Source organism: Sinocyclocheilus rhinocerous, unplaced genomic scaffold (genome assembly GCF_001515625.1).
Source record: "Sinocyclocheilus rhinocerous isolate Xijiao unplaced genomic scaffold, SAMN03320098_v1.1 scaffold3321, whole genome shotgun sequence".
Taxonomy (NCBI): domain Eukaryota; kingdom Metazoa; phylum Chordata; class Actinopteri; order Cypriniformes; family Cyprinidae; genus Sinocyclocheilus; species Sinocyclocheilus rhinocerous.
In genome coordinates, this window is record NW_015659922.1 from 25008 (window position 1) to 52070 (window position 27063).

The window sequence follows — 27063 nt, forward strand, 5'->3', positions numbered from 1 at the left end:
TTGGCGCCACCTATTGTTGTGGGTGTATTATTGACATGTCAAAGTCTAGACCCTGAATATAAGACGACCGCGTTTTTTCAGATGTATTTCCAAGAAAAAAACATCGTCTTATATTCGGGACAATACGGTAATAAACATTTTATGTAATTCTAACATGTATGTTTTTTATATATAAAATATACAGTGATAATTTAATGTACATTAAATAATATTTAATGTTTGATTTATTGTATATTATAATTATTAAGCATATATATGTATGTGTGTGTATGTATATAATTATATATTTATTAATATATAATTAATAATAATAATATACAATAAATTATAAAAAAATGTTTAACTCTATACTTTGTCTTATTACCATTAAATTACATTAAATCATGCTACCAAATGAGTTTTTTTCTAATACAATGGCTGCAGGAGTGATGGCAAATTTGACATCTTCCTCTCTTCTGACCAACATATTCACTCCCTCAATATTTTTTTCCTCTTTTGTAAAGTCATAGAAACATTATCGTGATTTTGTTTTTCTTTTGTCATTGGAGAAAATGGGAATGCAACAATATTTTATCCTTCATATGTGTGTGTGTGTGTGTGTGTATATATATATATATATATATTTAATTTATATTAATTTGTATTTTATTTATTTATTTTTAAATAAGAAATTAAAAGCCTGTAATTTAAATGTCAAAACTTTTGGCAGTCAGATCAAAATACATTAAAATTCTGGGCTGATATTTCATCTAGTTCATCAGTCACACTGGAAATGAATCAAGTACTTTGCATTGTGGGATACAGTATCTGGTGCAGTGCGTTCAGTTTAATACTGCACGTCTGATTGAGCTCCCCCTTGTGTTTGCCTTGTAGGAGATCAAGAAGAAGAAAGGCATCAAAGAGGAGATCCAGCTGACCAGCAAGCAGAAGGAGATGATGCAGAACCAACTGGAGAAAGAGTCTGGCATCCGCAAGCGTTTGCAGGAGGTGAGAGGTCATACGGTACCGAAGGTCACCTGAGACACAGCCGTCAGCGTAAACAAACCACTGAGCCGCGGCTCTGTCTCTCTTGTTCTCTCTCAGCTGGCCGTGGAGCTGCAGTGTGCGGTCAGTCTGCTGGAGGCGGCTCTGGCCCGTCGTCCTCCTCTGATCTGGATGCATCTGCCTGGAGTCCTGCAGGCTGTTCTGCCCCTCCTTCAGTCTCCTCTGGCTGCTCCCTGCGTCAAACAGGTCTTCCTGCACATTGGCGTCACTCTCATGCCTAAAGAACTGCACTTCCTGGGTATGCTTTCCTTTTCCTGTTAGTTTATAACTTTGTTTACTCTTGTTAAATGGCTTCATTTGTTTTTAGAGTCCTTGTTTTCCCATATAAATTAAGCTTTTTTTTTAATGCAAGTGCATGTTTAATGCTGCCCATATGTTTTTGCATATATCAATAACAGATATTGTGTATTTGGTTTAGTGTGTGATTGTGGCTCAAGTGAATATGCATTTGTGTAAATAAAATTAAATTGAAAAAGTATAATATCTTAACAGCTAAAATAATTGACATTTCTAAAGTTAATATGCATTTGTGTAAATTAAATTAGATGTAAAAAAAAAAAAAAATTTCAACAGCCAAAATAATTGACATTTCTAAAGAAAAAATAAATTTATTTTTGTATAAAAAAAAAAAAAAACAATTTCATGTTAAAACACAATTTACATTTATAAATGAATATTCGTTTGTTTAAATAAAAAGTATTATTTTAACAGCTAAAATAATTTATATTTCTAAAGTGAATATGCATGTGTAAATAAAATAAAATTCAAAATATGTTATTTTAACAGATAAAATAATTGACATTTCTAAAAGAAATATCCATTTTTTTTGTCGAAATAAAGTAATCCATACATTATTTCATCAGTAAAGGTAATTTACATTTCAAAAAAGAATATTCATTTGTGTAAATAAAACAAAATAAAATAAAAAATATAATATTTCAGCAGCTAAAATATTTGGCTTTTTTAAAGATATGCATTTGTGTAAAAATAAATAAATAAACGTTATTTCACCTGCTAAAATAAATAAGTGAATATGCATTTGTGTAAATAAAATAAAATAATAATAAAATTTTAAAAGTCAAATCTCCTCATAAAATTCCTATACAATGATTTTTAAATGCCTTATAACAGCAGTAATGGGCTACTGGAAAAATCATCAAAGTGTTTACGTTCATTAAATGTCTTCACTTTACTGTTTTAACTTTATTTAGTTCCTTTGTTTCATATATTAATGATTCATGTAAGTTAGTTTTAATGCAAATGCATGTTTAAAGCTGCCTGAGATAATTTTTGCATGTGTGAATAACAGTTGTCATACCTTTGGTTTCATGTGCTTAATCTGTGTTTTTCTCGGTTTATTTAGCGGTTCTCGTGGGTCATGTGACCTTGCGTCAGCTGAAGCCAGAGTGTGATTTGGATCCTGCCTGGGCTCAAGAAGATCTGAACACAGCGACACAACGAACCATCTCACTGCTGCACACAAACACGGCACCTCAGAGAGACGGCAAGACCGGTGAATAACGCACACCCACATGTGGGACAGTCATCAAAGCTAAATTACAACTATGGCAAGCCATTTTAACATTAAATCTATAAATCATCCCAGTATCTGTTTTCATGCTACTAGTACTTCCATTAGGTACTAGTACTTTTTCATTAGCTACTAGTACTTATTCTTTAGCTACTAGTAAAGTGTTAAAATATACTAGTACTTATCTATTAGACACTAATTCTTATTTATCAATATTACTCATTCGTTAGATATTAGTACTTATTCATTACCCGTTATATAGATACCACTACTTATTATTAGATAATAGTACTTATTCAATAGATACTAGTACCTATCAAGTAGATAATAGTACTTATTCATTACCTGTGATATAGATACTACTACTTATTATTAGATACTAATACTTATTCATTAGATACTAGTACTTATTTCAGTAGTGACTGTCATTCAGAAATCAGCTATTCGGTTCTGACTAGTATGTATCCCAATAGTGACTAGTCTATTATTAAATATTAGTATTTATTCATTAGATTTCAATAGATACTACTATTTATTACTAGTACTTTTTCATTAGCTACTCGTCCTTATTGATAAGCTCCTAGTAATTATTCAATAGATAATAGTACACATTTTTACTAGTAAGATTTTTAATTGAACTCTACAGTGGCCATTCTGACTAGTCATAACATAAGACAAGTAAAAAAGCAGTTGTGACTAAGATAATAAGATTTGTTACTAGTAACAATTACATAAGATACTAGTGTCTAATAAAATAAAGTACTACTAATAAAATATTAGTACTAGGGCTGCACGATAAATCGCATGCGATATTTAAATATTGTATATAATATCATATATGAGCGTGGTTTTGCGCAGCTTGTCATTGAACAACGGCTCTGTGTAGTAAATGCTGCACCATGTGAAAGCACGCACGTGATGGAGATTTACTGCTGATTACAGAACCGGCTTTACTGACAAGATGCGCATTAAATATCGCATGCGATTTATCGGTCAGCCCTAATTAGTACCTAATGAATTACTACTAGTATCTATTAAATATGTACTAGTATCTAATGAAAAGTAGTAGTATTTAATAAATAAATACTAGTATCTAATGAATACTTAATAGTAAAATTTAAAAAGATACTAGTCACAATTGGAATACATACTAGTCAGAACTGAATAGTTGATATCTGAATGACAGATCCCCATAGAAAAAAATTGAAATGTGTTACTAGTAACAATAGAATAGTTACTAGTCACTATTGAAATAATACTAGTATGTAATAAATAAGAAGTAGTATCTAAAGAATAAGTACTAGTAACTAGTAGAAGCACTAGCTCTTAATGGAATAGATACTAGTAGCTAAAAAATAATTAAATGTTGAAACAGCATGCCATATCACAACAAGTTTTGGTGCAAGAAAATGGGCTTCATAGGTCAAAAAGCATTAAAGACATGGCGTCTCTTTGATTTAAAGACTCATTAGAGGTGTGTTTGTGTCTGAATTGCAGGATCAGGTGCATTTGTCCTGTCAGCGCCGGCGTTCTCCTTCTGTTTCCCGCTGCTGCAGGCAGTGTTGAGTCAGAGCAGCGGATCCTCAGAGGAGAGCGAGCTCATGATGACCCGCGCGCTACAGGTCATCAACACACACGCGCAGCTGCGGGCCAAATCCAACGACACGCTTGCAGACAAGGTACACTTGGGTTTTCAGCTAGTTGTTTTGTAATTAATGTGTGTTTTTGATTTATTGATCTGTCAACTATGCAGTAATTGAAGTCTGTCTGGAAATTTTGACATGTGGATTTGAATTTGATTAGTTATTGATGATGAGGAATAAATTGAGGTTTATAAAGGCATGTAAATGTTCTTATATATAATTAAATATCATGCAAATGAATGCCATATTTAAGCCAGTGCATGTGACTTGATTTTCTCTTATGACTTGAAGTGAATGAAGGTATTATTAAATAACTGACCACAATTAGGTGCTGCAGGGATATTATGATATTAATCTGAATTTAGTTGGTTTGTGTTATGTCATGTCAGTTCAGGTATATAAAATAAATAAATAAAATAAAAAAAATTATATTCAGTTATAACTTATATAATATTTTTATATTATATAATATAAAAAAGTTCAAATAAAAAAATGAAATTATTAAAATTATGTTCAGGTATAAAAATAGTAGTAATGTAGTAAAAATAAATGACAAATTCAGTGATACAAATATACAGTTTTATCTTTATCTAAAAATATAAGATTATTGAAATTAAAGTTATATTCAGGTTTAAAATCATAAATAATTTGTATTTAATACTTCACAAATTTTGTAAAAATATTCAGTTATACCTTTACAAGCAAATAAAATTAATTAAAAACTGAAGTTATTATTTAGAAATTATTAAAATTATATTCAGATATGAAAATTTAATAAATTAAATAAAATGCAAAAATAAAGTTTTCAGTTATGTCTTTATCAAGTCAAGTCACCTTTATTAATATAGCGCCTTTAACAATACAGATTGTGTCAAAGCAACTTTACAGCATTAATTAGGAAAATAGTGTGTCAATAATGCAAAATGACAATAGTAAACACTCAATTTTCAGTTAAAGGCAGTTCATCGTTGAATTGTGTGCAGTGAATTCATCATCCTGCTCAGTTCAGTTTAAATAGTATCTGTGTGATCAAGTGCAAATCTGTGCAAATCTTTATCTAAAAAAAATATGCAATTTAAATAATAAATGAAAGTATTAAAATTATTCAAGTTTAAAATTTAAAATGTAATAATATATATTACAAATTCAATAATAAAAATATCTATCTATATAAAATTTTAAATTATTAAAATTTATATTTTATTAATGTCTAAAAATTAAAATTAAATTAGAATATATATTTTAAAAAATCACTAATTAAAATGTAGCTTTATCTGTGCATGTTATTAAAGTAAAATCTCATAAAAATGTCATAAATGCACATTTATTATGATTCTATCGAAGTCTGTAGAACTGAAACCCTAACAGTTTATAATTGTCTTGTTCTGTTTGTCCAGAACGGCCCAGAGCTGCTGCCCAGAGTCAGTATGCTGCTGCTCTTGACCAAAGTGATCGGCACGTCCACCCCTCGTCTTCAGGTAGAGACTCACATCCAGATCAGCGCTCAGACGCACACTGTTTTGAGGAGATGTAGTGATGGAGTGTGTGTGTGTGTGTGTGTGTGTTGTAGGTGCTGGCATCAAGCTGTCTGACTGTGCTGTGTGCCAGCGCTGGAGGGCAGGAGGGATGTGCGCTCGCCGAACAGCCTGAGATTGACGCTCTGCTGGAGGCTTTACTGTCCCCGTGCTTCTCTGTCAGAGACGCTGCGCTCAGGGTCAGTGCCTTTCTCTCTCTTACGCGCATGACAAGGATTATGAAATCCTTTTAATGAAAGCCTGTCGACTCGCTCTTGTAGGGTCTGCTGGAGATGGAGTTGGCGTTACCCACTGACGGCTCTGACGCCAACGGTCTGAAGATGCTGAGGAGACTGTGGGTGGCCAAATTTGATGTGGAGGAGGAGGGCAGAGCTCTGGCAGAGAAGTGAGTCATGCTGCATTTTCACACAAACTACAGCTTCTGGTGCAGGTCCTAATGGGAGTTTGTTTGGTGCTAAAGCTGCTTTCCAAACTCAGACACGCAGCAGAAAACAACACAAGTTCATTTGAAAACGTGGATCTGATAAATGGTTCATCAGTTGGACTCCATTGCGGTTTGTGAAAGTGAACTTCTGTTGATGTATCGTTTTGATAGCAAACTTTTCTCATAATATTTCTCATTTGTGTCAATAAAATAAAGTAATACATTATTATACCAAGTAAAATCATGGGCATTTCTAAAGTGAATATGCATTTGTTTTAGTTTCACCAGCTAAAATAATTGAAATTTTTAAACTGAATGTGTATTTGTGTCAAAATAAAATAAAGTAAAATACATTTCACCAGATGAAATTATTGACATTTTAAAGTGAAAATGTATTTTTGTAAAAAATAAAACATTTTCACCTGCTAAAAGCATGGATATTTCTAAATTGAATATGCATTTGTGTAAAGTAATATTATTTTACTAGCTAAAAAAATTGACATTTCTAAAGTGAATTTGTCAAAATGATATAAAATAAAAATACATTATTTCACTTACTAAAATAATTGTCATTTTTATAAAGTGAATACTGATTTTTGTAAATAAAATTATGAAAATAAAATATATTTTACCAGCTAAAATAATTGACATTTTAAAGTGAAAGTGCATTTGTGTCAAAATAAAATGCAATTAAAATATATTTAACCTGTTAAAATCATGGATATTTCTAAAGTGAAATAACAAAAATAAGACACATTGTTACACCAGCTAAAATAATTGAAATTTGTAAGGTGAATATGGATTCAAAATAAAATATGGATCGAAATGAAATGAATATATATATATATATATCCCTTTTAGACTTGCACTTCATTTGCTGCTTGTTTTCTTAAAAAAAAAAAAAAATAACACTTGCTTTCTAATCTTTTTGTATTCTATCTGTTTTCTTTTAATTTATTATACAATTAACAAAAGCAAAAAAGACCTTATTATTTCAGCAGCTAAAATTGACGTTTCTAAAGTGAATATGCATGTCAAAATAAAATGAAATATAAATAAATGATTTCACCTGCTAAAATAATTGATAATTATGCATTTGTATAAATATAAAAACTGAACCGTTACAGTTGAGGTAGTTATAGTTGCTCATGCAGTGCGTCTGGTCTCAGACTCTGGCAGGCTCTGTGTCTGGATCTGGTCCCTGAACTCTGTGCGCTCCTGATTGAAGACGTGATCCACCACGAGGAGGCGGTGCGTTCGGCGGGGGCCGAGGCTCTGTCCAGCGCCGTCAGCCAGTACCGCGAGCAGTCGGCCACCGTCCTGACCCAACTCACGGAGCTCTACCATCAGAAACTCTACGTGAGAGAATGACGACTGAGTTTAATCTGTGAAATTAATGCCGTTGTGTTAACTGTCATAAATCACTCAGGCGGCCATTTTTAATTCATTGCCCTGCTATTTAAAATTTAATGGCTATCATTGTGAAGGCGAATCATTGTGGTTTGCATGAGTGAATGGGACGGCTTTGATTTATGTCTGTGTGTTCAGAGACCTCCTCCGGTTCTGGACGCTCTGGGACGCGTCATTTCTGAAGCTCCTCCTGACCAATGGGAGGCCAGGTGAGGGAACGTTTCCGATGATTCCATGAGTTATTACAGAAACTAAAGTTACTTAGAAAGTTTCTCTGTTTTTTTATTGCGTTTTATGTTTTTAGTTTTCATTCATTCATTTATTTATGTCTTTGGGCAACATCTGTTCCAATGTCAGAGTTAATAAAAATTATAGTTATTTAGAAAATTTCTAATTTTTAGTTTTCTGTTTTGGATTTCAGTCTGTTTTTTTGTTGTTGTTTTTTATTTCATTCATAGTTTCCATTTATTTATTCATTCATTTATGATATCTTTGGACACAAACTGTGGCAATGCCACAGTTGTTATAAAAATTATAGTTACTTAGAAAATTTCTCTGTTGTATTTAGATTTTTGTTTTTGGTTTCATTTTAGTCTTCATTTTTAGTTTTTATTTAGTTTTCATTTATTTAATTATTAATTTTTTATGTCTTTGGACAGCATCTGTGGAAATGTCAGAGTTATAAAATAATGTTTGTTTAGAAAATTTGTCTCTTGTTTTATTTGTTCTTTTTGTGATTTCAATTTAATTCAGTTTAATCAGGCAATATCAGAGTTATTACAGAAATTATAGTTATTTCTCTTATTTTTTTAGTTTAGTTTATTTTTTTGTTTTTATTTATGATTATTATCTTTTGTCAGAAAGATTAAATGTCAGAATTATTAAAAAGTTATTATAAAAATATTTTTTATTTTGTGTTTATTTTATTTTTATAGTTTTTATTTTTATTAATTAATTTATTAAACAGAACTACTTTTTAGTTTTTATTAAGTTTCAGCTGGCTGTTTTATTTTTATCCTTAAAACATTTAACTATTATAACAAGAAAAAGTTTACTTGTTTAGCTGATCGTGGCATGAGTCGAACAATCTATCAGTTTCCTCCATGGATAGAGCTTGAGAGTGATGTGTTTCCTGTGTGCAGGTGTGGCATCGCTCTGGCGCTCAACAAACTGGCTGAGTTCCTGGATAAGAGTCAGGTGACGCCCCTCTTCCTGTTCTTTGTGCCGGATGCTCTGAACGACAGACACGCAGAGGTGCGGCGCTGCATGCTGGACGCGGCGCTGTCTGCACTCAACACGCACGGCAAGGTACTCCACCCAGCCCAAATTATTAAAAACATTTGAAATCAAGCTGGAGCAAAACTAAAAATAAATATTAGGTGGAAAACTTAAAATGAAAATTAGAAACTGAAATTTGAAAGTTTAAGTTGAAGCATTAAAATTACTAACTGAAAAACAAAAACTTAACTAAAACAGAAATAAGAAGAATTTAAACCTAAATAGTAATATTTAAAAAAATGAAAAAAATGCACATAACTGAATAGGGCTACACAATTAATCGAAATTAAATCGCAAAGGCGATAAATCACGATTAGGCAGAAGCTGCGATTGTCATGCATATCTTTCAGTGAAGCACGGTTCTGTGATCAGCAGTAAATCTCCATCCGAGAGCCAGAGGGCGCTCTCGCGCTGAAACTCCAAATACACCTCGCAGAAGAAACCCAGGAAATCCATATAGCGGTTGCTGAATAAACAGAAAATTGAACTGCTTTCATTGATTCAACGTGACTAATAAACACACGACTACGACAATATATGGTTAATCTGAGTTCATCTTATTACAATGTTTATTATAATAAAGTATAAAATAATGCAATGCTAATCTTCATAGCCTTAATTTTTATTATAATAAAGTATATAATAATGCAATGCTAATCGACATAACCTTTATCACTGCTTAGAATACGATGAAATATGTTGCGTGCCTTATTCTGTGTAAGAAGTAGGCTTGACGCGATAGACGGTGCTGACGGTGATACCGTTGTTAAGTAGGGTTGTGTCGGTGAGGAAATTTTCCCACCGGTTAATTGGCGTGTGACAACACCGGTATCACCGCGGGGGCGGGGCGTGCGGGGTTTTCCTGCACCCACGTGCGAGCGAGCGATTGTGAAGCATTGCAAACAAGCTTGTCGGTTTAATTACAAAAAACTGCTAAGTTATCACCTCATTGCTGAGAAATATATGTAGCTTTTAGCTGTTGTATTTTCAAAATTCACGGGGCGTTGAAAACCAGCTCCTGAATGTGCAATTTCTTACCTATAAAAAGTTTCCATCTCAATAAAATGCGAGCGCATACAGCACGCCGGCATTAAAACGCCATTAAAAATCTATGAGCAAACGTGTCGCCCTCGCATTGGGAGTTCTGTGGAGAATCGGATATGTGTGTTTAGACATAGGACGTTCAGTTTTTAATTGTAGTGTCTGTTCTTTTACTGAACTAAATGATTTTTATTACTATAAAAAAACAAAACGACGGTGGGGGTCAGTGACGCGGTGGGCAAGTGACATAACCGGTGTTGCGGCTTAACACCGGTATCACCGTCAACACCGTCTATCGCGGCAAGCCTATTGTTAAGCCGCAACACCGGTTACCTCACTTGCCAACCGCTGCACCGACCCCCACCGTCGTTTAGATTTTTTATAGTAATAAAAATCATTTGTAAAAGAACAACAGACACTACAATTAAAAACAACACGGATGCTCAATGCAAGAGTGAGGTGAGGTGAGAGAGACAAGACGCTGGCAGATGATTTAGTTTCGAAACGAAATGCAAAAGCGCCTGTTTGGCAGTATTTTGGATTTTGAAAAGCCTGTTGACTTTTGTATTCAAGCAATTGACGCCGAATTGCCGCTAATTCGAAAGTTTATTGAAAGTAAAATGCACACGGAGCTTTTAAGCTATTTAAAAGCGAAGGAAAAGAGGGAAAATTCAAACGACCTAAAAACGAACAATTGCTTTACGCTGAATTGCCACTATTTGAAAGTGAAAGTAAAATACGCACGCCGCTTTTACAAGCTATTTAAAAGTGAAGGAAAAGAGGGAAAATTCAAACGACCTAAAAACGAACAATTGCTTTACGCTGAATTGCCACTATTTGAAAGTGAAAGTAAAATACGCACGCCGCTTTTACAAGCTATTTAAAAGTGAAGGAAAGCGAGGAAAAGAGGGAACGCCCCCGCGGTGATACCGGTATTATCGGTGTTGTCACACGTCGATTAACTGGTGGGAAAATTTCCTCACCGTCACTTAGTAAGAAGCCACATCATCTCACAGAAGGATTTATTTCAAACACTCGACTAGCGTTATGAAGTGAGTTTGGAGTAAAAACATGTTATTAAATGTGGTATTTTCACGTGCTTCACGCAAACAGCTTTCATAATTGCAGAACGTTTTCTTTGATTTCATTATTGCGCGATTATATAATCTGCGATTATGAACGCGGTTTTGCGTAGCTTGTCAACGAACTATGGCTCTGTGTAGTAAATGCCGCTCCATCTGAAAGCACGTGCTGGAGATTTACTACTAATCACAGAACCGGCTTTACTGACAAGATACGCATGACAGTCGCATTCGATTAATCGTGCAGCCCTATAACAGAATTACTAAAAATAAAAAACACATTTCACCAGCTAATATAATTGACATTTCTAAAGGGAATATGCATTGTGGCAAAATAATAGCAAATTAAAATACATTATTTTGCCTCTTAAAATAATGTACGTTTCTAAAGTGAATATGCATTTTTGTAAATGAAATAAAAATATAATATTTCACCAGGTAAAGTAATGCACATTTTCAAAATAATGCACAAGTGAATATGCATTTACATAAAGTGAAATTAATTTTAAAATAGGTAATAAACTTTTTCAAACTAAAATTTGAAAGTTTGAACTGAAGTACTAAAATTACTAACTGAAAAACAAAAACTGAACTAAAGCTAAAAGTGAATTAAAAAGAAATCAAACCTAAATAGTAATATTAAAATGAATAAATAAAGCAAAAGCATTCTTTATTAAAAATTAAACTAAAATTAAAAACTGAAAACAATAAAAGCTAATTTAATAGTATATACTGTAAATATTACTAAAACTGACTCTGTTTTTGTCTGTCAGGATAACGTGAACTCGCTGCTGCCTGTGTTTGAGGAGTTTCTGAAGAACGCGCCGCAGGACGCCAGCTATGACTCAGTGCGGCAGAGCGTGGTCATCCTCATGGGCTCGCTGGCCAAACATCTGGACAAGAGCGACCCTAAAGTCAAACCCATCGTGGCCAAGCTGATCACGGCCCTCTCCACTCCCTCACAGCAGGTCAGCTCCTTCTGTGTTTGCCTGATAGTAACATCCGTCCAGTATGAATTTTTCCCTGTTTGTTTGTTTGTTTGTTGTTTTCAACTGAATTTTAGTTTTAGTATCTTAATTTCTTTTTTTTGTCATTTTACTTTAATGATTAAACTTCAGCTGACTAACTGACAATTGAGTAAAGATTTGATTAGTTCTGGTGGTACTTATGAACTGGGTAATAAGTTATTAACTGAGATTTAATCGTTTTTAAATGAATTTAAATTATTACATGATTTTAATTATTATTAAAACAAATATACAGATATAACTGATATATTATTAATAATTTACATAATGCAACGTTCACATCAGTCCTGAGATGTATTTCTGATCACGGCCAACTAGGAACAAACATTTCATAGGGCCCCAATATTGTAAAACAAAATAATAAATGTGACCCTGGAGCACAAAAGCAGTCTTAAGTCGCTGGGGTATATTTGTAGCAATAGCCAAAAATACATTGTATGGGTCAAAATTACCGATTTTTCTTTTATGCCAAAAATCATTAGGATATTAAGTAAAGAGCCCTTATGACTGGTTTTGTGGTCCAGGGTCAAAAATGATGTTGTTTTTATGAATTCAGTTGATAAAAATGTAATTTTGGTTAAACTTAAAAAACAAAATGTAAAATTGTATTAATCAGACATGCTTTTTGATTATAAACATTTAATTTAACCATTAAAACAAAATTAAGTGGATTTCATAGGGCCCTTAGTTTTCGTTAAAAATAATACCATTGCATCCGTCTCTGTGCGATCACAGGTGGTCAGTTTACACCTGGTATTAATGTGCTTGTCTCTGGTCGTCCTCAGGTCCAGGAGTCGGTGGCCAGCTGTCTTTCTCCTCTGGTTCCTGCTATAAAGGAGGACGCCGGTGGGATGGTGCGGAAGCTCCTGCAGCTCCTGCTGGAGAGCGACAAATATGCCGAGCGGAAGGGAGCTGCGTACGGACTGGCTGGGCTGGTCAAAGGCCTGGGAATCCTGTCTCTCAAACAACAGGAGATCATGACCACTCTGACAGACGCCATCCAGGACAAGAAGAACTCCAGACGCAGAGAGGGTGAGCAGAGCTGAAAACTGATAATCAACTAATGAATTCTGTTTCAGTGGGCTTTATTGGCATGACAAATAATATATTTAAAACAATAAATGTGACCCTGGAGCACAAAAGCAGTCTTAAGTCGCTGGGGTATATTTGTAGCAATAGCCAAAAATACATTGTATGGGTCAAAATTATTGATTTTTCTTTTATGCCAAAAATCATTAGGACATTAAGTAAAGATCATGTTCCACAAAACAAAAAATACAAACCATCACAAAAATTGTTTTAGACAAAGTTTTCTTAATTTGCTAAAAATGGAAGAGTGCAGAAACATAACACCTCTTACACCTTAACAAAATATAAAATAAAAAACAATGGCAGACATTTAGGCAAAGTTAGCAAAGATAAAAATCTTTAAAATATATATATCAATGGAAAGCTTAGTTATTCAGCTTTGAGATGGTGTATAAATCTTAATTTTAAAAAATTGACCCTTATGACTGGTTTTGCGGTCCAGGGTCACAAATAATATTTTTTAATATATATTTATCTAATTATCTAATAATATATAAAAAATATTTTTTTCCTTCTCAGACATGACCAGCTAGATAAGTAAATTCAGTTTTTAAAAAATAGTTTAGTTTATTAATAATTATTAAATAAGTTAATAATAAGAAGAAAATAAATAAAATTAATAAATTAAAACAAAACAAAGACACTAGACAAAAACTATACTCAAATAAAAAACAACAATGCAAATGAAGTAAGCAAGTGATGATAAATTAAATCATGATGTATGATAAATAAATAATGCTAAATAAATTCAACCTATCATGAGTCGTGGTGCTCATATGAGTGAAGCGGGTTCGAGTCTCGCTTGTGTGCCGCTCCTGTTCCCTACTTTTTTCCCAATAATTCTGTCTTTTCTCTTGGGTATTTGTCTATTAAATAAAGCCAAATAAATAATAAATAAAACATGCAGAGTGAAGAAAGAAAAATACAAATTTAAGAAAAAAACATGCAAGGAAGTTAAGTAATTAAGAGTTGAAGGTAGAAATAAGCCTGTCCTTGTCTCTGTCACAGGTGCTCTGTTTGCGTTTGAGATGCTGTGCAACATGCTGGGGAAGTTGTTTGAGCCGTACGTGGTTCACGTCCTTCCTCACCTGCTGCTCTGTTTTGGTGATGGGAACCAGTACGTCAGAGAGGTACAAACACTTTTTGTTTTCTACTTTATACTTTTTTACTCGCATCATAACCAGATGGTCATTTTCTAGAACCCTAACCAGCCACTGTATTTAAACTCATCGTGTTGCACAGGGTGGCCCCGCCCACAGTGAAATCTCATTGGTCCAAAATCCTGCATTACATACATTAGATACTTTAAGCATCAGACATGTTTTGATTGGCTGTGATTTTGTCACTTGACATGTTTTTTTGTTTTTTTTTGCTGCTGCTTTCAGTAAGTCCTGCAAACTGCTTGACTCTCAAACTATGTGGTGCCTCATCTAGTTGAAATGAGGTTGCATATGAATGCATCTGTGTTTTGAAATGTTGCATGATGGTTTGCTGTGTGTCAGGCGGCGGATGACTGCGCTAAGGCTGTGATGAGGAATCTGAGCGCTCACGGCGTGAAGCTGGTGCTGCCGTCTCTGCTGGTGGCTCTGGAGGAGGAGTCCTGGAGAACCAAAGCAGGTCTGCTTTGGGATGCAAAATAGTTTTTTGGGAGTATAGTGTTCAGGCCTTTGTCTACTGAAGAGATATGATTACTGTTTTATGTTTTAATTATAGTTTTTTTTTTATTAGTATTTTTTATTATAGTATATTTATTTAAATTATTATAATTGTTTTTTGTACTTATTTATTTTACATATTATTTTTTATTTATTTATTATCATGGACTCACATGGTAATACAGATCATTGTTCAATTATTTATTTTTTATTATATTATTATATATTTATTTAAATTATTATTGTTTTTATTATAGTATATTTTATTTTAATTATTATATTTATAGTTTTTTGTAATTATTATTTAATATAATTATATGTATTATTATTGTTTATTCATTATTGTCTCACTAATGCTAAATAAATTCAACCTATCATGAGTCGTGGTGCTCATATGAGTGAAGCGGGTTCGAGTCTCGCTTGTGTGCCGCTCCTGTTCCCTACTTTTTTCCCAATAATTCTGTCTTTTCTCTTGGGTATTTGTCTATTAAATAAAGCCAAATAAATAATAAATAAAACATGCAGAGTGAAGAAAGAAAAATACAAATTTAAGAAAAAAACATGCAAGGAAGTTAAGTAATTAAGAGTTGAAGGTAGAAATAAGCCTGTCCTTGTCTCTGTCACAGGTGCTCTGTTTGCGTTTGAGATGCTGTGCAACATGCTGGGGAAGTTGTTTGAGCCGTACGTGGTTCACGTCCTTCCTCACCTGCTGCTCTGTTTTGGTGATGGGAACCAGTACGTCAGAGAGGTACAAACACTTTTTGTTTTCTACTTTATACTTTTTTACTCGCATCATAACCAGATGGTCATTTTCTAGAACCCTAACCAGCCACTGTATTTAAACTCATCGTGTTGCACAGGGTGGCCCCGCCCACAGTGAAATCTCATTGGTCCAAAATCCTGCATTACATACATTAGATACTTTAAGCATCAGACATGTTTTGATTGGCTGTGATTTTGTCACTTGACATGTTTTTTTGTTTTTTTTTGCTGCTGCTTTCAGTAAGTCCTGCAAACTGCTTGACTCTCAAACTATGTGGTGCCTCATCTAGTTGAAATGAGGTTGCATATGAATGCATCTGTGTTTTGAAATGTTGCATGATGGTTTGCTGTGTGTCAGGCGGCGGATGACTGCGCTAAGGCTGTGATGAGGAATCTGAGCGCTCACGGCGTGAAGCTGGTGCTGCCGTCTCTGCTGGTGGCTCTGGAGGAGGAGTCCTGGAGAACCAAAGCAGGTCTGCTTTGGGATGCAAAATAGTTTTTTGGGAGTATAGTGTTCAGGCCTTTGTCTACTGAAGAGATATGATTACTGTTTTATGTTTTAATTATAGTTTTTTTTTTATTAGTATTTTTTATTATAGTATATTTATTTAAATTATTATAATTGTTTTTTGTACTTATTTATTTTACATATTATTTTTTATTTATTTATTATCATGGACTCACATGGTAATACAGATCATTGTTCAATTATTTATTTTTTATTATATTATTATATATTTATTTAAATTATTATTGTTTTTATTATAGTATATTTTATTTTAATTATTATATTTATAGTTTTTTGTAATTATTATTTAATATAATTATATGTATTATTATTGTTTATTCATTATTGTCTCACATGAAAATGCATAGCATTGTTTATTTTATTATTTATTTTTTATAGTATTTTTGTTTTAATTTATAGTTTAAATTTTTTACATATTATATATTTCATTATTTATAATTTTTTATTATGATATTTTTGTTTTAATTATTGTAAGTATAGTTTTAATTTTTTGTGATTACTATTTTTTTATTAATCGTGATCATTGTTTCACATGGTAATGCAGATCATTATTATTTTGTATTTTTATTAAATAATTTTTATAATTGTTTGTATTATTGTTTTATTTTTATTATAGTATTTTTAATTATTATATTTATTTATTTTTTTATTAGTTTTATTTATTTTGTGTTCTTTTTTTATTGAACATTATTGCTGTCTTACAAGGAAATGCAGGGCATTTTAATTATAGTTTTTTATTTTATTTATTATAATAATATTTTTGTTATAAGAATTATTTATTTTTTATTATTAATGATTATCAGTCATCAGTCATTTCTAATACTCTCGGCGCTGTGTCTGCAGGGTCGGTGGAGTTGTTGGGTGCGATGGCGTACTGCGCTCCTAAGCAGCTGTCCTCGTGTCTGCCGAACATCGTTCCCAAACTGACGGAGGTTTTGACCGACTCTCATGTGAAGGTGCAGAAAGCCGGTCAGCAAGCGCTCCGACAGATCGGCTCTGTCATCCGCAATCCTGAGATCCTGGGTATGAAATATTAATGCTTAAATGCTTAGTGCTTTGCTTTTTTGATTGAGTGGGAGGTGTAGCACAAGCACAGTGGGGCTTTAATGCAAACGTAAAGGTTTGAACCATACATACTCAGTCACTGAACTGACATTGTGAATTGCGCAGCGATCACCCCCATCCTGCTGGACGCTTTGACCGACCCGTCTCATAAGACGCAGCACTGCCTGCAAACGCTGCTGGACACCAAGTTTGTGCACTTCATCGACGCTCCGTCTCTGGCTCTGATCATGCCCATCGTCCAGAGAGCGTTTCAGGACCGTTCCACCGACACACGCAAGATGGCCGCGCAGATCATCGGAAACATGTACTCACTCACTGATCAGAAGGTAGGAAAGTGATACTGACCTGATTACAGCCGTGCTGTTTTATATCCTAAATACTGTGTGTGCTATAACAGGTTGATAACTACTGGTTCCTTTGCTGGTGTTATGAAGTTCAAATTAACTTTTTATAAACAAATGATTCAGATTTTTTGGATTGGATGAAAAAGGTTTTTTTTTTTTTCTAAGAAATGAATACTTTCATTCAGCAAGGATGCGTTAATTTGATCAAAAGTGACAGTAAAGACATTTATACTGTCTTTAAAATGAACCTTCTATTTTAAAAATATGAAGCAGCACGATTGTTTTTAATCTTGAAAATCAGAAATGTTTCTTGAGCAGCAAATCAGCATATTAGAATGATTTCTGAAGATCATGTGACACTGAAGACTGGAGTAAAGATGCTGAAAATACAGCTTTGATCACAGGAATAAATTACAGTTTAAAATATATTACAATAGAAAATATTTATTTTAAATCATAATAATACTTTACTGTTTTTACTGTACTTTTGTTTAAAATAAAAAATGCAGCCTTGGTGAGTATATTAGCTTCTTTCTAAAACATAAATAAACAGTAGTTTAAAAGAAATACTAATACTAATATTGAACCAAATTAAAAAATTCCAATAAAAAAATATATATTTTTGTCATTATTTATTCAGCAATTCGTTCAGTTGTTTGTATTAAATCATATATAATAATATTTCACAGTATTACTGATTTTAATGTATTGTTTACCAAATAATGTGGCTTAAGCATCCATATACAGCCTGCAGTTGGATTAATTATCTTGGAAGAATTGTTCATTTTGATTATCTATGTGAAATATTATTAGAATCAATATGCTATAAGAAATTGTTGCGCTTCAAATAAGTAAAATCTTTTTGCTTCAGGTGCGTAGAGCCAAAAAAGTCAATGCAAACAAGCAGAAAAATATTACTAAAAATGTTTTTATAAAAGCTACAAGCCACTTTAGGCCTTATAGACACTGTGATTTTAGATGAGATCACCTCTGTGGTAAATCACTGTAGCTCACTGCCTTGAGTGGCTCCTCGCTTTAATATTGTTTTATGTGTTGTATTTGTTTGCAGGATCTGTCTCCGTATCTGCCCAGCGTGGTTCCAGGACTCAAAGCGTCTCTGTTGGACCCTGTGCCCGAGGTAATATCATCCGCACTGATCCGTGGGAACTCTTGAAGCCGGCTGGCATTAACTGTGTTATATGTGAACGTGTCTGTCGATCAGGTGCGGACCGTGTCGGCTAAGGCTCTGGGTGCTATGGTGAAGGGAATGGGTGAGTCCTGCTTCGACGATCTGCTGCCGTGGCTCATGGAGACGCTGGCATCGGAGCAGAGCTCTGTGGACCGATCCGGCGCCGCTCAAGGTGAGAGAACCATCACTGCACCATTAGGGAGCTGCAGAGAGCTGCAGCACACTCATATTACACCTCCATACTACTTTACTCTATTAATGTTGTTCTTCATTCCTCTATCTTCGTCTCTCAGGTCTGGCTGAGGTGATGGCAGCGTTAGGTGTGGAGAAGCTGGATAAACTGATGCCAGACGTGGTTCAGACGGCCAGTAAGGTGGACATCGCCTCTCACGTCAGAGACGGATACATCATGATGTTCATCTACCTCCCTCTGACCTTTGGGGAAAGATTCACCCCGTATGTGGGTCCCATCCTTCCCTGCATCCTCAAGGTGAGACGGCATGATTGAATGCATTTTAATCTTTTCACATTGGTTATCTCCTGCATTTTCAAATTCAAGAATATGAGCTCGAGAAGTTTAATGTAAGCTGTTCAACTGTTGAATTGTGAAAAATATATTTATTTATTATTAATTATTTTAATATTAAGAAGCTGTTTACTTTCTTAACATTCTAGAAAATAAATATTGAGATTTATTTTCTTATTAATAAATTATTATTAAACAATTAATATTTGTTTTCTTTGAGTAATGTTAAGAAATGTATTTCTTAATAATAAATTATTATTATTATTATAAATTACTCAGTAGAATATGAGCTCAAAGTTGAACAAACTATTGAATTGTTAAAAATAGATTTATTATGAAAATTTTAATTTTTTTTAGAAAGAAAATGTTTACTTTCTAAATATTTAAGAAAATAAATGTTGAGATTTATTTTCTTTATAATAAATTATTATTAAACAATTAATATTTATACAGTTTTCTTTGAGTAATGTTAAGTAATTTATTTAAATTATTATTAGACTAATTAATAAATTAACATTAATTATGATAAATATTAAGAAAATAAATTGTTTATTTGCACAATCTTTATTTGAGAGAAGGAATATTATAAAATATATAAATATATAAAATATTTATTTTCTTAGTAAATGTTGCTGGTTATTTCCTCTAAAGGAAAACTTTAAGATTGAGTAACTATATATATATATATATATTTGTTGTTTAAGTCTCCTAAATCTAGATAAAATGGTCTGTTTGATTGAGTAAGATAGATGGTTGTGTGTGTGTTCAGGCTCTGGCCGATGAGAATGAGTACGTGCGAGACACGGCCCTGCGCGCCGGCCAGCGCATCATCAGCATGTACGCCGAGACGGCCATCGCTCTACTGCTGCCAGAGCTGGAGCAGGGCTCTGCTGTCTTTTGGTTGGTTTTCATGATTTAAATTTTATTTTGTGTTTGACTGATATATATATATATATATATATATATATTTGTTGTTTAAGTCTCCTAAATCTAGATAAAATGGTCTGTTTGATTGAGTAAGATAGATGGTTGTGTGTGTGTTCAGGCTCTGGCCGATGAGAATGAGTACGTGCGAGACACGGCCCTGCGCGCCGGCCAGCGCATCATCAGCATGTACGCCGAGACGGCCATCGCTCTACTGCTGCCAGAGCTGGAGCAGGGCATATTAAGAAAATAAATTGTTTATTTGCACAATCTTTATTTGAGAGAAGGAATATTATAAAATATATAAATATATAAAATATTTATTTTCTTAGTAAATGTTGCTGGTTATTTCCTCTAAAGGAAAACTTTAAGATTGAGTAACTATATATATATATATATATTTGTTGTTTAAGTCTCCTAAATCTAGATAAAATGGTCTGTTTGATTGAGTAAGATAGATGGTTGTGTGTGTGTTCAGGCTCTGGCCGATGAGAATGAGTACGTGCGAGACACGGCCCTGCGCGCCGGCCAGCGCATCATCAACGGTTGTCATAGTGATGGATGCTGATGCTGAGTGTTTGTGTTCTCTTAGATTCAGCTCGGTGCAGTTGCTAGGCGACCTGCTGTTCCATATCTCCGGGGTAACAGGAAAGATGACAACAGAGACGGCATCAGAGGATGACAATTTTGGCACGGCCCAGTCGAATAAGGTAACCGTAATGAGCCCCTGGAATGGACCACAGGGGCCCGTACATTCAGGACAGGGTCTGACGGCCGTGCTTTCATTAGAAGAGCAAAGTAGATCCCTCACTTCCTGTTGTGCTTTTGTTCTGGGAAACTCTGTGTGTAAATGTGTTTGTAATAAATTTCCCCAGGCCATCATTGGAGCGCTGGGTGCAGAGAGACGCAACCGTGTGCTTTCTGGGCTCTACATGGGCCGCTCAGACATACAGCTGGTGGTCAGACAGGCGTCTCTTCACGTGTGGAAGATCGTGGTGTCGAACACGCCGCGAACGCTACGAGAAATCCTGCCCACTCTCTTCACGCTGCTGCTGGGCTTCCTGGCCTCCACCTGCCCAGACAAGAGAACGGTACAGCCAATAGCCAACTACAGTCCCTTTTGATTTTTGTGGCCTGCAAAAGATGCGTTTGTTTTTTGGAAATTTGCGTCCATGTTAGCAGCTACATCAGAATTGTAGTAGGAGTTTGATGTCGTTTGGAAAGCAGTGTGTATTTAGTATCATAATAATTGTGCTGTAATGTTTTTTATTGTGATTTATAATTTTTACATATTTATTATATATTCTTTATTATTTTAATTATAATTTTTTTTGTCTAGATTTTGAGGAATAAAATACAGTAATGACGTTTCTCTCCTGCAAGAATATGACATCAAAAATTTAACATAAACCGCTGAATTGTTAAAAAACTTTAAACAGTTTTATATCAAAATTATTTGACACTCTCTTTATTTTCTGAATAAAATTATCATCATTAATGGTTATATTTGAGGAAAAAAATATTAAGAAACCCCTTTTTTAATTATAAATTAAGTAAATATTTGTTTATTTTAATATTAAGAAAACTACTTAATATTTAAGAAATAATTTTTGTAATAGCACATTATAGTAATATTAAATAATTTTTTTTATATTTGAGAAAATGTTAAGAAATGTATTTTCTTAATAAATTGAGAAAATATTTGTTTATTTTAATATTAAGAAAAATTTTACTTGGTTAATATTTAAGAAGAAAATATATTAATTATTATAATTAATATTTAAATGTATTTTCCTAATAATAAATTTAAGTATTTGTTAATTTTAATATTAAGAAAATGTCTATTTAATATTTAAGAAAACATTATTGTAATGGCATATTATTATTAAAGTAATTCATATTTAAATTAATATTTATTTGAGAAAATATTAAGAATTTTCTTAATACATTGAGAAAATATTTGTTAATATAAATATTAAGAAAATGTTTGCATTGTTAATATTTAGGAAACGAAATTAATAAGTTGCAATAATATTTGAAATGTTTATTTTCTTTATAAACTTATTTTCTTAATAATAAATTCATTTTCATTATTTAAATTATCGAATTAACATTAAGAAAATGTTTACTTTTCTAGTATTTAAGAATACATTTTTTGTAATAGCACATTATTATTATTATTATTATTATAGTAATTCATGCTTAATTTAATGTTTATTTTCTTAATATTTATGAGAATAAAAAAATATTTATTTTAATAAGAAAATGTTTACTTGATATTTAAGAAAATTTTTTAATAATTAATATTTAAATACTATTTAAAAATTGTTTGAAAAAAGTATGACTGATGGATCAGTCCGTGTTTCTCTAAAGAAAGACTTCAATGCCTCCATTGCTTATGTTGTTTAGATTAATGTCTGTGTTTTCCGTCTGTCCTGCTCCAGATCGCCGCTCGTACTTTAGGTGACCTGGTGAAGAAACTGGGTGAGAAGATCCTGCCTGAAATCATTCCCATCCTGGAGGAGGGTCTGCGCTCGGATAAGAGCGACGAGAGGCAGGGCGTGTGTATCGGCCTCAGCGAGATCATGAAGTCCACCAGCAAAGAAGCAGTGAGTTGCAGCTGATAAAATATGCTCATGATTCACTCTGTTCACATCATCGTGGTAAAGCGATGTTTTTGTGTCAGGTTCTGGTGTTCTCCGAGTCTCTGGTTCCCACCGTGCGTAAGGCCCTGTGTGATCCTCTGGAGGAGGTTCGTGAAGCGGCTGCCAAAACCTTCGAGCAGCTCCACACCACCATCGGTCACCAGGCCCTCGACGACATCCTGCCTATGCTGCTCAAACAACTGGTGCGGCCTCCTTCCCACAATCCCTGCGTTTACTTTGCATTGCTGAGAAAATAAAGAAAGAACAGACGTTTAAAAAATTAATAAGCGATAAAACAATATTAAAGGGATAGTTCACCCAAAAATGAAAAATTGATTTACTCACCTCCACTTGTTCCAAACCTGTGTGAGTTTGGTGGGTAACCAAACAGCTGACGGCAGCCATTGACTTAGCATACTGTGGAAGTCAATGGCTACCGTCAGTTACCAGCATTCTTCAAAATGTCATCTTTTGTGTTCAACAGCTGAAAGAAATGCATACAGGTTGAGGGTGAGTAAATGATGACAGAATTGTCATTTTTGGGTGAACTGCCTTTTTAAGAAACTAAAGAATGTAAATGAATGGGTTTTTGAATGAAGAATTCTGTGCTCAACGAAGCTGCATTTGTTTGATCAAAAATACAGTAAAACAGTAATATTGTGGAATATTATTACAATTTATAATACAAAAATGGTACTTATTTCTGTGATGAATTTTCAGCATCTTTACTCCAGTCTTCAGTGTCACGTGATCCTTCAGAAATCATTCTAATATGCTGATTTGCTGCTCAAGAAACATTTCTGATTATTATCAATGTCGAAAACAGTTGTGCTGAATAGAGTTAAAAAAACAGCATTTTTTAAAATGAAGTATCAGTTTCTTTAAAAAAAAATCTTGTTGACCCCAAACTTTTGAACAGTAGTATAGTTCTGCTTTAAAACAGTATGTATGGTGAAAAGCATTAAAACGTACTTTGTGCTTTGTTGCAGGATGATGACGAGACGTCAGAGTTTGCGTTGGATGGATTGAAGCAGGTGATGGCTGTGAAGAGTCGATCTGTCCTGCCTTACCTGGTGCCTAAGGTGAGTTCTCTTTACTAGCGGCCTTTCTTAACTAACCTGTGCATGAACAAAGATTTATAAGCTTGTATATCCAGACAAACAACAAAGTCAGCGTAATATAAGCTTTTTCTGGCCTAGAAATTACCACTTTAGGCTTGAAAAAATGACATTTAAAGTAACCAACCACAGTTTGTAATTATTTACAGTATTTAAATTTCTTGTATCTAAGATTAATCCCTTGATATTTCAAAGGTTTGATCTTACAAACCTTACAAACCTATGCCACTCATTATATGTGCCCAATACCAGTGTTATTTTATTGCCATTGATATACTATTATAGTTTTGTTAATATACTGAATTCGATTTTTTTACTATATATTTTCAGTTTTCACCGTTATATGCCGTTTTATACATATATAATTATGTACTAAAAAAGTATGCATATATATTTATATTAGTATATGTTATATGTCTATATAGATATATATATATATATATATATATATATGTCTATAGAGTATTTATTCATTAGTTTGTTATTTTAGTACTTCAACTAAACAAAAATGAATAATGTTGCCTTGGAAACTAGCTGAAATAAAATGTCTTAAGTTTTTTTTTTATATATATATTTAATTCAGTGAATTTTTATTTCAAATGGTGAAAACATTTTTTATGATTTTAGTTTTAGTTAGCGATAATAATCTGACTGTGCATGCTGATTCCAGGGAATGGCATAAAGCCAGCCAATCAGATTGGATCTTGCTGTTTTGAGAAAGCTGTGGGCGTCTCTCAGACTGAGACTAGAATATTCCTTGCACTTGTTTACCTGTTAAATTTGGACTCTATTCCAGATAGTGTTATTTAACGCTTTATTTTTATCCCCTGTAGCTGACGGCTCCTCCTGTAAACACGCGTGTCCTTGCCTTCCTGTCTGCGGTGGCGGGAGACGCTCTGACGCGACACCTCGGGGTGATTTTACCCGCGCTGCTCTCCTCTCTCAAAGACAAGCTGGGCTCAGAGGACTGCCTGCAGGTGAACATGACAGCTGTCAATCATTTCTATTGCTACATCACACATCCATTACCTCTCAAAAATTTGAATAATTAACATATTTTAATGTTTTTGAAAGAAGTAAAATAAACGTTATAATTTGAAATACTTTTACAATTTAAAATGTGTTTTCTAAGTGAATATATTGTAAAATGTAATTTATTTCTGTGATCAAAGCTGAATTTTCATTGACATGACATGTGACATGTGGCCAAGTATGGTGACCCATACTAGGAATTAGTGCTCTGCATTTATCCCCATCCAAAGTGCACACACACAGCAGTGAACACACACACCGTGAACACACCCGGAGCAGTGGGCAGCCATTTTTTTGCTGCGGCACCCGGGGAGCAGTTGGGGGTTCGGTGCCTTGCTCAAGGGCACCTCAGTCGTGGTATTGAAGGTGGGAGAGCGCTGTACATTCACTCCCCCCACCTACAATCCCTGCCGGTACGAGACTTGAACCCGCAACCTTTGGGTTACGAGTCCGACTCTCTAACCAGTAGGCCACGACTTCATTCCTGGTATTCATTTCATTTCTGCAGGGCTTAAAAAGCCTTAAATTAGATTTTAGAAATCCTGCAGATACCCTGTCCTTCAGAAATCATTCTAATATGCTGATTCGCTGCTCAAGAAACGTTAATGATTATTATCAATGTTGAAAACAATTGTGGTGCCGAAAAGTTTGGTGGAAACCGTGATACAGTACCATTCAAAAGTTTGGGATAAGTATAAAAAAACTCAGCTAGGATCCATTAAATTGATCAAAAGTGACAGTAAAGTCAGTTTCAAACAAATGCTGTTCCTTTGAACTTTGTTCATTAAAGATTCCTGAAAAAATATTGGGCAGCACAACTGTTTTCAACATTGATGATAATCAGAAATGTTTCTTGAGCAGCAAATCAGCATATTAGAATGATTTCTGAAGATCATGTGACACTGAAGACTGGAGTAATGATGCTGAAAATTCAGCTTTGATCACAGAAATAAATTACATTTGAAAATATATTCACATAGAAAACAGCTATTTTAAATTAGGATAATATTTCACAATTTTACTGTTTAACTGTATTTTTGATCAAATAAATGCAGCCTTTGTGAGCAGAAGAAACTTCTTTATAAAACATTGAATAATTGTAATAATTCTCACACTTTGACTGGTAATATGCACGCTCAACTCAGAAATGTTTAGGAATCAGAATTGGCTGACAGTGTAAATGTGGCTTTCTGGTCTTCTGCAGGAGCTGAGCAACTGTCAGACTGTGATCCTCTCGGTGGAGGATGAAGTGGGCCAGAGAATCATCATTGAGGATCTGCTGGAGGCCACGCGAGGAGCAGACGCTGGGCTGAGGCAGGCGTCTGTCACCATCCTCCACGGGTACTTCTCCCGAACACGGCTGGACTACAGCGCTCACACGCGCAGGCTGCTGTCTGGCCTCATGCGGCTCATGAACGACCCCAACCCTGAGGTGCTCAACCAGAGCTGGGACACCATCAACTCCATCACAAAGGTGAGCAAATCTTCTCAAAGTCTCTGTTGTTTATACCTGCTGTTATCATTCATCTCATGTGATCCAGTCGACAACCACGAATAGACTAGTTTTGTGATCCTTGACCTATTAGTATGAGATGTTTTATAGTTTGATTCATTTCTATGAATTACTTCAATTTTCTTTTTCACTGAATCAATTCAAAGCTGATTCTGCATCACTGAAACCGATTGACAAAAAGCCTGTGTTTCTCTTAAAATAAAATGTTTTAAGTATTTTACATTGTTGCATATACGATACTGTTCAAAAGATTAAAGTCAGTTTTTTTTTTTTTTTTAAGAATTAATACTTATTCAGCAAGGAATAAGTAGAGTAAAGACATTTATAATGTTACAAAAGATTTCTATTTTAAAGAAATGCTGTTCTTTTTAACTTAATATTCTTAAAGAATCTTGAAAAATAAAATGTATCATGGTTTCCACAAAAATATGAAGCAGCACAACTGGTTTCAACATTGATAATAACCAGAAATGTTTTTGAGCAGCAAATCAGCATATTAGAATGATTTCTGAAGATCATGTGACACTGAAGACTGGAGTAATGATGCTGAAAATTCAGCTTTGATCACAGAAATAAATTACATTCTACAATATATTTATATAAAATAAGTTATTTTAAATAGTAATATAATTTCACAATTTTTACTGTATTTTTGA

At 33.8% G+C, this 27063-nt stretch overlaps 1 protein-coding gene across 1 annotated transcript in view; it reads left to right on the plus strand.

Annotated features, from left to right (window-relative positions):
* Positions 1-27063, plus strand: part of LOC107724378 (GCN1 activator of EIF2AK4) — a 58755-nt gene that overhangs the window by 21253 nt on the left and 10439 nt on the right. The window contains exons 23-49 of the mRNA XM_016533287.1: positions 874-987; positions 1084-1282; positions 2408-2557; positions 4073-4254; positions 5616-5696; positions 5789-5932; positions 6014-6138; positions 7347-7536; positions 7726-7796; positions 8730-8895; positions 11762-11956; positions 12802-13048; positions 14114-14235; positions 14608-14722; positions 16895-17074; positions 17222-17442; positions 18530-18598; positions 18683-18821; positions 18943-19139; positions 20221-20342; positions 20671-20809; positions 20975-21190; positions 22544-22708; positions 22786-22947; positions 23734-23826; positions 24696-24839; positions 26099-26368. Coding sequence (XP_016388773.1) covers positions 874-987; positions 1084-1282; positions 2408-2557; positions 4073-4254; positions 5616-5696; positions 5789-5932; positions 6014-6138; positions 7347-7536; positions 7726-7796; positions 8730-8895; positions 11762-11956; positions 12802-13048; positions 14114-14235; positions 14608-14722; positions 16895-17074; positions 17222-17442; positions 18530-18598; positions 18683-18821; positions 18943-19139; positions 20221-20342; positions 20671-20809; positions 20975-21190; positions 22544-22708; positions 22786-22947; positions 23734-23826; positions 24696-24839; positions 26099-26368 — 4218 coding nt within the window. The remainder of the gene's footprint in view (positions 1-873; positions 988-1083; positions 1283-2407; positions 2558-4072; positions 4255-5615; positions 5697-5788; positions 5933-6013; positions 6139-7346; positions 7537-7725; positions 7797-8729; positions 8896-11761; positions 11957-12801; positions 13049-14113; positions 14236-14607; positions 14723-16894; positions 17075-17221; positions 17443-18529; positions 18599-18682; positions 18822-18942; positions 19140-20220; positions 20343-20670; positions 20810-20974; positions 21191-22543; positions 22709-22785; positions 22948-23733; positions 23827-24695; positions 24840-26098; positions 26369-27063) is intronic.